General features: G+C 48.5%; 1 protein-coding gene across 1 annotated transcript in view; it reads left to right on the top strand.

Moving 5' to 3' along the window:
* Nucleotides 1-13,901, top strand: part of LOC144174052 (trypsin-1-like) — a 20,659-nt gene extending 6,758 nt beyond the window's left edge. Inside the window, exons 2-6 of the mRNA XM_077702470.1 lie at nt 4,714-4,948; nt 8,947-9,040; nt 9,823-10,006; nt 12,306-12,463; nt 13,720-13,901. Of these exons, the coding sequence (XP_077558596.1) occupies nt 4,714-4,948; nt 8,947-9,040; nt 9,823-10,006; nt 12,306-12,463; nt 13,720-13,887 (839 nt within the window). The 3' untranslated portion in view covers nt 13,888-13,901. The remainder of the gene's footprint in view (nt 1-4,713; nt 4,949-8,946; nt 9,041-9,822; nt 10,007-12,305; nt 12,464-13,719) is intronic.

The following is a 13,901-nucleotide window of genomic DNA, read 5'->3' as shown; positions in this document are numbered from 1 at the left end:
TTGATGCCGTTGTTCTTTTAGATTATGACAGGCAAGAAACAGGTAAGTGCACTGAAGGGGGGGCCCCTACTTTCATCCTTTCAGCTCAGTCTCATCATCATTTTGTCACCTGCAGGACAGTGGCTACCTATGATCCCTGCTCAAGCCCAACGCAGCAGGTTACTCGCGGCTCCTCTTTAACCTTAAAGCTTAAAAGAAAGGGCACGCAATGCGAGGTTGCGAAAGCCATGGTAAGATTAAATTATTTGGGTTGCACCATACAAGGCAACAAAGGTTGGCTTCAAAGCTGATAAAACTTTTTATTAACAGCGAAGCTCTTTAGCAAATCGTAGTTTTTTTGTCCGCAGTTAAAAATACCAAGGAATTGCCGAGCGCGCTCACCTGTGCGCGCGCACGTGAGCGCGGGCCTCGCGGCGACCGCCCAGCGTCCCCGTCGCATGTTTGTCAAGCCAAGCATAATCACGTAGGGAAATTGGCCAAGACTCCCCCCCCCCCAAAAAAAAAAAAATCCAAGGTTCGCCGTAATCGTAGCAACACTTGCACGGAACGAGAAAGAAAGGTCATAGCGTACGCCCCTCCAAGGTGATGTCTAATGATTGTCACTCCCAAAAAAATGAAAGAAGCTCACACTTATAGCAACAATTATGGAGTAAAGGTCGTTGTGGCAGCGAAGAAGAATCAAATCGGCTGCAATCGTGGACTTAAACCGTCGCGATGGTCGTGAAGGTTGCGTACAGCTTCGCTACCTTCGAGTCTTACGCGCTGGTGTGAGCTTCCTTCACTTTTTGTTTAGTTTGTATTTTAAACAGCTGCCTCCGTTTCCGGTAACCATGGATGGTACCCGCAGGATAGTGCGCGCCGAGAGCAACGCAGAGAGTGATTTATTAGCTGTGCAGGAACGGGTTGCGTGGCAGTGAACGTCCACGCGAACTTTGCTCATACAACCTGTGGTAAACAAGGGCGTACTGACTGCTCGGTCACTCGAGTGCTCCTTTCAGCAGTTATTTATTTTCATTTTTACACTACTTTAAGCACAATCGTTACGCCTGGCAGCCCCAAGCTACAAACACAATTTGTCAGTTACGACTGTTTATGACAAGCTTACAAATTACTTTAAGTTTTTCACTGTTGCAGCGATTAAACAGGCCAAGACCATTTTATTGCAATAAAGCGTAGCACCCGGGCAGCAGAATGTAATTAACGGGAAAGTAAGGATGCAGGGGACATGTTTTTCTAATAACCTGTGCTACACGAGCGTTTCGAAGGCCTTTGAGTCGAATGTCATTTGACTCAAATGACACCTTTGAGCTGCTACACGGCATTTTTGAAAGGCCTTTGGTTGAAATGCCATTTGAGTCAAAGGAGCACCACCAACAACTTTTGAGGATCTCAAAGGCCTTTGAAACGCGAACGACCGTACTCTCGGGAGCAGTTACGGCATGCCGTAATTACAAAAACAATTATTTACGAGTAAAAATCGAGGCTTAGAGTGTACAATCTTCGTAATTTCTCACTTGTTTTTGTTTCCTATCACTCGCTCTATGATCACAAGGTAACTTAATTGGTACTCTCAACACCGGCGCTGCGAGAAAAAAACTGGATGTCAGCGCATGTTTTGAGCGCGATTGTAGACTGTTAGCAATTCGATCTCTAATAACTGTTTTTTCTTTAGCTCATTTTAACTCTAAAATTAAATTTTTGTCAACAACGAAACAGGGCAGCAGTGGCGACACCAAAACATGGCGGGCGAACGCGGAAACTTTGAACTGCCTTTGAGAATTGTCGTGTAGATCGGCGAAACTCCTTCCAGTTCGAATGGCATTTGAAATTTCGAAAGGCCATTCGACTGAAATGACCTTTCAAAAGCTCGTGTAGCACATGTATAAAAAGATCAAGCCCTTTGGGAACAGGGAAGTCCAGCGAAGCTGGCGGTCTGGTTGGGTTTGCTACGTCTGGGCTTAGCTATGTTGGGCATTTGCTATACTGAGTTGTAAGGTCAGTGGCCCGGCTTCTACGTCACAGGCTAAGAACACACAATTGTTGAGTAGACACAATGACGTATTATAATGGCGCGGGTACGCCAATCACAGCGCAGGCTCTAGTAGCCGTTCGGGAGCGCGTGGCATCGCGCAATGGCAGGGGGGAGACGCCGCGTGGGGAAAGAGGCGGCGATGGTGCAGAGGTATCTGAGGGGTAGAAAGTGGGGCTGTAGCAACACTTCCTCCTTAAGTGACCATGCTTCACTGCGGAACACAGAATGCGGGAAAGCCAGCTCATAAAGACCAAGCTTACACCGTCTACCTCAAAGTCGGCTTCACCTCTAAACTCAAATGCATTGCTGGAAAGATATTGTTACGTGGCGGCAGGACAAAGATGAGACGAACGATGCGATGGGGTGAAGCGATCTATTTACACTATGTACATAGTGGCCTTCTTTTTTTTTTTTTCTTGTTTGGGGCGCATACCCACTTCGCGCCAGGCATTTCGTCGTCGTCGTCATCGCTCTTGGTTGAAGGCGCAGTGAGGCTTTGGCCACCTGATTTCCGTAGCAATATATCAGGGTCAACATAAGACATCATACCAAAATAGGAAAACCTTAAGACCACTTTTTATTATGAATTTTTTCATGCGCTGAACGCAAGTACCCGAGTTTTAATTTCACACGGACGCCAAAACTGGGGGATTAGACATATACAGCGTAGCTGTAATAAACTGACGGACTGTTCACTTTTGAATACTCGCTGCGCCCATAAAGCGTGTTCGCACGGTGTACTTTCTACAACGATGACACATCTAGAAACTTCGTTATTTTTCATGCGTAAGCACAGGAAACTCAAAGTGTCCGGATCGGTTTGTCGTAGCGGGCGAAGCTCCGGAGCCGGGCGCCGTGCCTGCACAGTGGGGAAGCGTGACGTCAGCGGCCGAGCGCCGGCGCGCACGCACTTTGGAGCAAAAGCGCGCCGTGCACAAGATGTGGTGAGCGCTAGTCCTGAATTGTGTCTGCACTTTGAGTGAAATGGCATAAAAAGAAAACGAACGAGTTTCAAAAGAAGCGCATCCAAAGCAATTGTAGGTGCCTCAGCACAACACTAAGAAGCATCATTAGCAAATCAAGGCGTCTGGTTAACAGAACTCCAAACACGAATGCGCGTTTACGCACCTGTAGCGGATTTGCAGCAGATCGTCTTTAAATTTTTGAAACATGTGCGTATGGTTGGAACTGGCCAAAGCGAACAGTAACAGAAAAAAAAGCGCACCTCAAATACTTAATTATTCGAACTGAATTACGTATCCGAAATCACTACAAGGGCAAATTTTCCTTTATCAACGCCAATTTAATTACGCTGCCGCTGTATACAACTCGTATTACTCAAAGTCGCTTTTAAACTACAGCGGGCCTTCTCCTCTTTAAAAGCAGTACACCCTCACCCCGTATGCCACAGATGCCGCTCACGGGGCTAGGTTCTCCTACCCAGACCCTATAGCATGACGGCGCGGAGTCGAAGCACGGGGTTCACTGAACTCGTTCCTGCAGCCCGCATCAGAGGCACCCGAGGGACAGCAGGCATACCATAAATCTCGCCTTCTTGCAACGCATAAAGCCGAGGAAATGGCGGCCACGCTTTTCTGTTCTCCCGACGCCGTGAGGCTATCCGTACGCCTCGTCCCAGAGTTGTGAAAATTTGTGATTCAGCCCTGATCATGCTGGGAGCGGCGGCAATCCTCGTGTTCTCAGCGTTTGCCGGAGGAGTATCTGGCGCAGAAGAAAGTAAGGCTTTCTTATGTTTTTTTTTTTTAAGTCAGCACGCACGACTTTTTGTTTTCAGGTTAGAGAAAGTGAAATTTTGAAAATTAATTTTCTGACAGGTGTGCGTGAAGCTGCCTAGTCGAATCTTATTCAGTTAAGCTGAAATGCATGTGAATTTTCCAAAACGCCCATTTATTTTTTCTGTAGTGTGAGCCCTTCTTTCCCGGATTTCTTTCCATTTGGCTCATTGGTGCGCATCATTTCGCGGTGGTTTTTGAATAGGTGTTAGTGGCCATCTCTCGTGCGCCGGGTCATTTAAGCATAGGTCTTCGTTTATATGCCGCTGATACTACGTTCAGTGCACAGCGCTGTGTTTATTTTATTGCAGCACGACAAAAGATAGAGAATAAGTGCACCATAATGTACCAGACGAACCAGTAGGGCCCCAATGACGCTCACTTGCGCACGTGCCTCCAAAGAAAAAAAAATACTGTGGTTGATTCCTGTGTCATAGGAATCGGTAAAACATGTAAGTGAAATGTGCAGCGAAATCTGCAGCTCAGCGTGATTTGGGGGTCGGGGGCTGTCTTGTGGGTGTGCTTGGCTGGCGACGTTCTGCTGGCAGGTCGCTTCGGCAAAGGTGTACTGGCGTCATTTTCGTGACGGATATGACGTCAGTGAATCTTGGTGTACCCCGGCATAAAACACTTTCGTGTTGAAATATAAAACCCGAAAACGAACAATCCTAAGTATAACGCACTCTTTAGTATACAGGTTGCTTCCCCGCAAGAAGACACTGTGTGCAGGGGTGCAGCCTTTGCAGGCCGCTTGCTTCGTTGTACTGGCGTCACTTCCGTGACGGATATGACGTAAGCAAAATCTGCGTGTATCCCCGAATAAAACACTTTCGTGTTAAAAAGGGCGTTCATGGTGGGGCACAACTGCTGCGACCTTGCCCCTTGCAGGGTGCGGCGTTCGTGGTCCGGCTAAGTCGCCTCCTGCGGCAGCGGAAGAGTCGCGAGCGCGCTTGTCTCCGCATCACCGCATCGTGGGCGGAGAGGACGCGGGGCCGCTCGAGTTTCCCTGGCAGGTGTCGCTGAGGCGCAAGGTTCCCATGATCAACCTCGACCGGGGACACACCTGCGGAGGCTCCATCATCAACGCTAACTACGTGCTCACAGCCGCGCACTGCGTCAGCGGGTGAGAGCTGAGAAGAGCCGACTAACGCGTAGACGTCCGAGGGCTCTGGGGGCTCAGCATGTTTAGTCTGAGCACCCTGTTGGTCTTTGTAGCGGGGATATTGATGCGCTACACGTGGCTTACTTTCAGCAATCCTAAGCCCCTCTGACAAACCTCACTTTTGTTACTCTTCGACATCTTGCCCGCCTAACAGCAGTTAATTGTTATGACGCCGTCGCTGTACCTAGTGCTATCAGCACTGGCATCTGCGTCGCACGAAACTCGCCCCATGCTTCATGCGGATGCTACTCATATGCCCTCTAGTCGCTGTACGCCGTATCCGCAATACCATTTAACAGATAAAAATGACGTTGAACAGGTGTACAGAGTTACGTGTAAATGTGCGAAACAGACGGATAATCAACGGCAAGAACAATAACAAGGAAGTTTTACAATGGGACTTGCCTCCATCAGAGTACAGTTACATAATATTGCAGCAGTATTATGTAACTGAACTCTGATGAAGGCAAGCCCATTGTAAAACTTCCTTGTTATTGTTCTTGCCATGCCGTTTATTATTCGTCTGTTTACTTGGACTCAAGCGTTGATTTCGAGAAACGTTTTGCGGTCCATTTAATGGAAATGAAAAATGGAGTTGATGAAAAAATTGTCGACTAAGCTCTGTAGAAGGCCCACTGACAGGCATCAGTATCTGCACTTCGAAAGCTGCCATGTTAAACACAATAAAACCACTATACCGTGCAGCCAAGCTCTTCGTTTCAAAAGAATATTATCTGAGCAATCAGATTTTGTTGATAACTGCGGCAAACTCCGGGAATCTCTAACCAAGCAAAACTACCCTAAAGAATTAATTGACGATGCTCTGAAGCGCGCGGATTCCCTGGACCGCAAAACGCTTCTCGAACCACAGAATAACACAACGGCTTATTCACAACCTAATGTCGTACTCACCCACTCTGCGTCTGCGCCGAAAGTCACAGCTGTTTTAAAGAAGCATCATAATATCCTTATGCAAAGCCAGCGACTGAGAAGCACCACCGCGCGTAGTCTATCGCCGTTCAAAAAACCTACGGGACATGCTCATCTCTTCCACGATCGCATCGCCATCTTCGCATGTACGTTCTCCTTGCCAAAAAGCTCGCTGCAAAGTGTGCGCCCATATGACCACGTCACTAACAGTAAACAGCACAGCTTCTGATTTTTCCTTAAAAATTAAAGGCGATTTTAATTGCGATACGTCGAATGTAATATACCTCCTAGAATGCTCAGTCTGCGCACTCCAGTATATCGGCCAAACAGGGACGTCTTTCAGGCTCCACTTTAATAACCACCGGGCGCACGTGCGTTCCTCTCCTGGGCTTCCTTTGTCTGAGTATGTAAATATTCCCGGTCCCTCTTTCGAAAAAATTAGGGCTACTAGTATACTAGAATCAGGTTTCCGTTCGCAACACGAAAGGGAAGTACGTGAGTCTTTTTTTTTAATTCACAAATTTAAAACAGTTAAACGCGGTAACAATGAAAGTGTAGGAAAATTAACGTGCCTCTGGCGCTGATATGCCGGCGTCATTTCATTACCCCTATTGGAACTGTAGAAGCAGAGCCACCAATTTTAATGCGCCTTTACCGATTTGTTTGATTGCGCTTACGGAACCGATATAAAATGTTTCCAGTAACGATGGCATCTTTGCTTTTTTATATCTCTATAGTGCTCCTGGTGTGTTTGCGTATAAAGTGCTAAGCTGCAATCCCCGAACGTTATCATTTTGTTTCAAAAGGGCAGGTGTTGATCCCCCTTGATCCGATCCGATATATTCCGTACAAGTCCTGCATTTGAAAACTTCATGTTAATTCACACGTGGACAAACACCACGTGTGCTCTTCTTATTTTATTGTTATTTTTGTGTGTTGATTTGTATCTGCAAAGTTATTCGTCAGCCTTTATCATTTCATTTCAGACGCACCCCGGTCGAAACGTTAGTTCAATCATCGTTTTCATAGCTGTGTCTACCTTCTCATGTATATGTATGTATGTATGTATGTGTATATATATATATATATATATATATATATATATATATATATATATATATATATATATATATATATATATATATATATATATATATATATATATAAGCGCCAGACAAAATACGCTAATAGGCCATCACTTTCCTTAGCTCTAGATGGTTGAACTCTGAATACAGTAACACGCTGCCGAAGCCACTGTAAAGTCACGTCTAGAGCAGCCAGTGTTCACAATCCGCACTGTCGCTTAGCCCGCAAGGTCGATAGTGTTGGAAGCCGGGCTGTCAATTAGAACCATTGTTTGGTCCGCATTGGCTGTGTTGTGTGCTGTGTTCACGTCGGAACGGAAAGCTTTTGCAGCCTCAGCAAAATCAGCTGCGGTTTTCTGGATGCCGTCATCGTTCATCGCTTGATGCACCATGGCACCAAACCGCTTCTTCCGCAGTTTGATGTACTGGCAGGACGCCACAAAGTTCCCAAGTTTCAGGGTCTTGGCTTTTCTTGCTGTCCCTTAGGACAAGATCCTGTTCCTGACGACGCAGCCTGCGCCCCTTTCACGCTCCAGAAATTCATAAAGAGCATCGTCCTCTCACTGAGAACAGACGCTGTGGTTCTCGTTTGCTGTCGATGTTTCTCTGCGCTAACACGAATGGCTTCATTCGAAGGTAGCCAAGTGTGTTTGCATGCGCGTGCAGAAATCGGTAAACTTATCGTGTCAGGGCCAGGATCACTGTTACGGACTTAGCTACCTTAAAATGCTTGAAATGAAGCCATTCATGCTTACGCGTTCAGTAAAGTGGATGAGGTCAACATTGTTAAGGGAACCAAGCCAATAAAAAACGTTGAAGACTTTACGCCAACATAGTTCTACACTCGTTTTCACCATCCCCTGTAGAGCGTGCTTTGCCTGTATGACTTCAGCGTACGCAAACAGAGCACCTTCTACGAGCACAAGGGTGAGGGGAAATGTATACAATGAGAGAGAGAGAGAGAGAGAGAGAGAGAGAGAGAGAGAGAGAGAGAGAGAGAGAGAGAGAGAGAGAGAGAGAGAGAGAGAGAGAGAGAGAGCATTTTATTGGAAAGGGAGGACCACTGCTCCTGATGGGAGAACAGGAATGGAGGGAGAGAAAAAGGCGGGGAGTTAAAGGCTCACTTTGTTTATGCAAAGTATGGAATTTCTTTATGCAAAGTATGGAAAAACCGAGTTCTTTTCGCCTCCAGTGGAGCAGGAAGGAGCTCTCGACAATTGAGCCCCGCCCTGGAGGATCAGCTACTACTGGTCACCAGGGGCCAGGCGGCGAGAGCAGCATATGGATTCCCGTGAACAGGGAACCACCTCCGTCCAGTGTGGAGTTCGCAACGAACGACTCTTAAATAAAGTTTCTTCTCTCTCTCTCTGTATCATGTCTAGTTGTTCGTTACGGCATATACAGTGAAGGCCCCACTCAAACAACTCATGTTATACCTTTTTCAATACGTATGCTGCTATTTGAGATTACAGCTGTGTGTCAATTTGTTGCGAATCAGGGTGTAATTGAGGAGATATCGCGAAACAGGGAGAAATATGTCGAAATCGTGTTTATGTTCGTGTCCAAATCGTGGCAGTTACTGGACGATCGCAATGGGAGTCCGGACTAGAACTCACGGACTCTCCCGGACTCCTAACGCCGACTACAGGCGCCCGACTTCGCAGCGGCCGGGAAAACGGCATTGCGGGCTCCAGGAGGCTGGGGAAAAAACGAGGGGCGGGGTGGGTGGGGGGTGCGCAGTTTTTCCTTAGGACAAGATCCTGTTCCTGAAGCTCCCGACAAATTTTTTTTCAAGAATTGTGAACGCAGAACACATACAGATTCAATTGTAAAAAAAAAAAAAAAGAATGAAGCGAGCTGCCCCCTAAACAAAATAGAAAATGTTTAGTGTTTAGGCGTCTTTTGAATCCACCCACTCCATACAATGTTCATATTTTGCCTTAGGTTGCTGACATTTTCGTCAAACTTTGCTGTGACGGTTGGAGAGCAAGACATCACCAAAAAGGATGACACCGACGAAGTCGTCTACGTCAAAAAGGTAAAACATGTCCTTTGCAGTGCGACAAAATGCATGCGTTGGAAGGGCTAGAACAGCCCACGCTAGACTTACCTCGGCCCCGTGTATGCATATTCTTGTTTCTGCTCTTGCAAGGCTTGCAAGGTGTCACGACTCACGACTCGCAAGGTTAGGTCCGCCTGTTCGTCTGCAATCCACTCTCTCATTCCCCGATACTGTACATCGATGAGTGCACATAGTTGTTTTATCTGTTCATAATCTAAGCTCAGTCCAATCTATCCATCGGTGTTTTTCTGTGAATAAGGCTTCCGTATGGGAGCCGAAACGTCTTTCCTTTCATTGACTTCCCTGGCCGGGGTATACGCTTTTAATTGCTGTTATGGGTCGTATTCTTGATTGCGGTAAATGCAAACTAGCCCGCACGCAGACGCTTAGTAGACGAACGACCTTAGCACCTATCCCCTTACGACATCTCTCATAGACCACCATTGAGCATTGAACCACAAACTGTTACTCAACTGTTTTTCCGCCATGATACGCCCATTTTTACCCCGCACAAAAATTTGCTGCAGAAAGCCTGTTGAAAGTGTTGCTGTCGTTGTAAGCATTGTCTAGCAAAGCGGGCAAACCTAGGGGCCCTAAATTGTCTTTCACCGCAACACTACGACACACACATATGCGCAGATTAAAACCTGACTGTTTTAGTTTGAAAACAAGTGCCCGTGTAAGACACCTGCGGGAGTACTGGTCTGCCGTGCCAGTTTTGCAGGAAGGTGTGTTTCTTTCACCCGCGTACTCTTCAGATCACCAAGCACCCCCAGTGGAACTCGGAAACCCTGGAGAATGACTACGCACTCCTGGAGTTGAGGACGCCGTTGGATTTCGAGGGGAGGCACAAGCACCTGATGCCTGTCTGCTTGCCGGAGCCGAACCAGGGCTTCGAAGAGCAGAACTGCACCATCAGCGGATGGGGACTCACCAAGGACAGTCAGTGACCACGTTTTTTGAATGCGTGGTCCAGTGACCACGTTTTTTTAATTCATTTTTGAATGCGGTAGCATTCCTTCACTCACTCCTTTTGACATGTGGCCGCGCAAATACGCACCCCATCTGGCATGATATACCTCCCGAAACCCCTCTGCAGACGCTGCTCCAAGCCTCTGACGAACTTATCGCGGCCCCTTCTCTGTTTTTTTTCTTTTGTGTGTGTGTGTGTGTGTGTGTGCTTGCTGTTTATAGAAGATAACTGTGTTGTTAGCGGCTCAATTTTTTTTATGAAACTGCTGCAAACTTATACTCGCTCACACACTATGCTTTTTTTTTGTCTGTATACGAGGTCATATCGTCTCCTGTATTTTTTTCAATCCCAAACTCATCAGCCCCGAGCGGCCGACCAAGCCCTTCTACTTCGGCTATTATCCCTCCATTGCTAGCCTTCCCAGTGCTTTAGTCACGTGACCAGTTGATCTCGGGGCGACGCGTGTTGGAAAGTGGCAACGTTGGCAAAACGTGCTCCGCCGCGGTGCTGAGTTTTCTATCGCTAGCTAAAGCGCCGCTGCTTCAGTAATATCAAACATCGATTGCCTTGGCAACCAGGCACAAACCGCTCTCGAATTCAGTGACAATCGGGTGATCTCCGTTAAGCTCGGGGCCTCACCTTACATGTGGGAGAAACAGGCGTCCCATCCACTCCCATTGTGAAGCGGGTGATGCGTTCGGCATTGAAAAAATTAAGGGAGGCGATGTTCATATTTAGCGATCACTATTTTAAAATTTCTGTTTGTTCGGCAGTTAACTGACTCAAAGCCACCAGTCCGTCCAAAGGATTTCAATGATTCTAAATGGTTACGCAAACCTAGCTGTAAATCTATATATTCGAATCGTACTTAAAAAATTATTTTGGCAGTTGGAGGACTAACGCAACGTGGGCAAAATGAACGCGAATGTGCGCCCGTTTATTGAGCTCTTGTACGCGCCAGTGCTCAACGATAAAAAAATGGCGTCAAACACTTCCGTCCTCACAACTACGGCTGAGTGCACCACTGCGTTTGTGCATTTTACGCAATGTTTTACGCACTGCTTGTAGTACTACAAGTGCCTCACTTTGTGCACACTGAATTACTTACTAATGTCCAGTGAACTAGTGGTTCACTGCAACCACGGAGAAACGTGAGCTAACGACTGACGCCTGACCGCGCCGGGTACGTTTACCTCTTTTCTATTTTAGAGCGAAACCCATGTCTCACAAGGTCATTCATAGTGTCGGAGTGACCTTCAGCCGCCGTGGTGCAAGTGTGGTAGGTGTGACGTTATGCCAAGTGATCCGCGTCGTCCCAGCTGAGCTCGCTGGGAGCCTGGCCGCTGCCGTACCACACGTGACTAGGCGAGGGTTTAATGGCTGCCTCGTCGGCGCTTGGTCGCTCAGTGGCTCAGTCTCGCCAGGGGTGGCGCGCCGGTTGGGTCGTCTGTGCATGCGCTTCATGAAACACTGTGTGCAAAGTCCTTGCAAAACCACGCCAAACTGACCTTTCGCTCGAAATAATTAGGTTTACAAAGGTTGAACCTAGCCCGTTTTGTTTTCTTTGGGAAATAAAGGCGGGAAAACAGTTTACGTGAACGTACGTGAATTCGTCCAGCTGGTTCGCTCGCTATCCAAAATGTATACGTCGATCGCTTCTTCCCTTTGCGCGGTTGGCGAGTTGCGACCCGAGAGGCTGCTGAGCGGTGGAGAGAGACGGTAACGTACGTCGTGGTTGTGCCCGTATGGGCACTGCGGCCGTTCGTTCGGCTGCGCTATCTATATGTTGCAACCACTTGTCCGACTTCGAGGCACCAGCCAGGATTGGGGGCCTGTTCATGTGCAGTGCGAACGCTGATTCCACCGGCCGTTATCTTGCCTCTTTGCCAAAGATGGGCGGCCGTACGTGGCAGGGAGCTGCGCATGTGGAGAGCGGGTATCTTGGACGGGTGTCGCACCTTGCTTTGGCCATTTCCCGTAGGCTTTTTCCAGGCACGGGGAACCTACGAGCCTAACTAGAGGCTAAGCCACTGAGAGACCGTCCGTGAGTCCGTCGTACGATATCACTTTTGAACATTGTTTAATAGGCAAGTATTAACTCTATGAATAGGCATGCATCATTGCGACTGGTCAGTGCAGGACTTGCGGTTCGTCGCAAGTCCTGCGGTCAGTTCGTCGGAGTTGTGAAACGCGCTCATTGAGCACTGGTCCGTAATTATGCATTTCCTGTCATGGCTTCGATTTTACTCTTTGTCGGCGCGGCTGCAGGGTCCCAGGGTGGCAAGATTCCGGCCAAGCTGCAGAAGGCCGACGTGCCTGTCGTGAAGCACGCAACGTGCAAGGAGTACTACCAAAGCATAAATGAGGTCAAGGAGGAGACCATGATCTGCGCCGGACCGGAGGAAGGGGGCCGCTCGGTCTGCCAGGTAACGGCGTTAGCGAACATAGGTGGACAAGTGCTGCTGCAAGCTATAAGCCCTGCCTAACTTACGTTTGCTTTTGCCTGCTTCAGCCAATCGCACGGCTGTGCATATTGCGTCAGTCATATGTTTTAGTGCGGGAAATGACCTATCGAGTCGCATGGCCATTTCCTTTTTCCTAATATAGCTTATTTGAGAGAAGCTTACGTTAAAAGTGGTGTCAGTGCAATTCCAACGAGGCAATCTTTCCAATGAACCACACGTGCTTTGTCTGCATGCCCCTTTAAAAAGCTTGCGTATATTCCAGTACACGGACTCAAATATCCTACCGGTATTTGACGATACGGATCTTTGTTTTGAACATTACAGTCCAACAATAATTTTAAGTTTAGTCGACGAAAACATATGCCTCTTGCTATTTTTAACGAATTTGCTATTTCCGGGAATGGTTCTTTCCCACTCCCCGCGGATAAGCAATGCTAAGACATGTCGCCCATAGTCACCTGCTTAATTCTCATTTGCAATGTAAAGTCCCCTCTCATGGGAAGGAATCACGCACCGTAGACGTGTAAAGGGCAAAGGGGGATATATGGTCAGCCTCGTGGAACTGACGTGGGCGCTTGGAAGCCGCGAGCACACCCCGATTCCAGGGCCCGGTCGACCAGGGCTTGTTGTTCAAGGAGCCGAGCTCGTCAGGGCAGACTCGACCCCATGCTCAGGTGGTGTACCCTCCGGGGCACGTCTGGGCCCCACAGAGGGCCGCCTGGGGCACCCTCTGGAGGTGGTGGAGTGTTGGGAGGGGATTTTTGGTTGCCTGCAGGGCACGAGTGTTCCGAGTGCCACGATGCGAGGGGGATGTTGCAAGTGTTGAAGTCGCGTTGGAAGAGTGATGGGGAGGTGTTGGTGGGAATAGCGTGGTTGAAATAAGTAGCGGTTTGTAATCGGTGCCAGATGCGAGATTGGGTGGGTGGGGCGGGGGAGTGGGAATGGCCGGGCGGCAGAGGGAGCTACCTTGCTCCCGGCAAGGCCAGCGTAGCTAGTCTGGGGTCCAGAAGATGATCGTTGATTTGAATGTCTTCAGGCAAGGTCCAGAGAAGACGATTTACCCTGTACCGGGCCTGCCGCTTCGATGCAGTCAACAAGCGCGCAGAGTCTCATTTGATTCCGGTTAGCGGTTGCGGCGTGTGCGATTTCGCAATGAGAGATGATGCTGCGCCATGACGCAACGGACGTTTGGGTCGACCTCCTCGATTGTGGCGCAGGGAGATTCGGGAGGTCCCCTGCAGTGCCCCCGAGCGGACGGCCGCTACGTGCTGGCGGGCGTCACCTCGTGGGGCGTCACCTGCGCTGCGCCCAGGGAGCCTGGAGTCTTCGCACGCGTCTCCACGCGCACAGACTGGATCCGCAGCGTGGCCGGACAAGTGCCCTGAAGGGGGCGCCATTA

The sequence above is a fragment of the Haemaphysalis longicornis genome, unplaced genomic scaffold (assembly GCF_048455015.1).
Source record: "Haemaphysalis longicornis isolate Haplotype H1 unplaced genomic scaffold, Haemaphysalis longicornis Haplotype H1 scaffold_3, whole genome shotgun sequence".
Taxonomy (NCBI): domain Eukaryota; kingdom Metazoa; phylum Arthropoda; class Arachnida; order Ixodida; family Ixodidae; genus Haemaphysalis; species Haemaphysalis longicornis.
The sequence above is the reverse complement of the archived record's forward strand: the minus strand, read 5'-3'. Positions and strand labels throughout refer to the sequence as shown.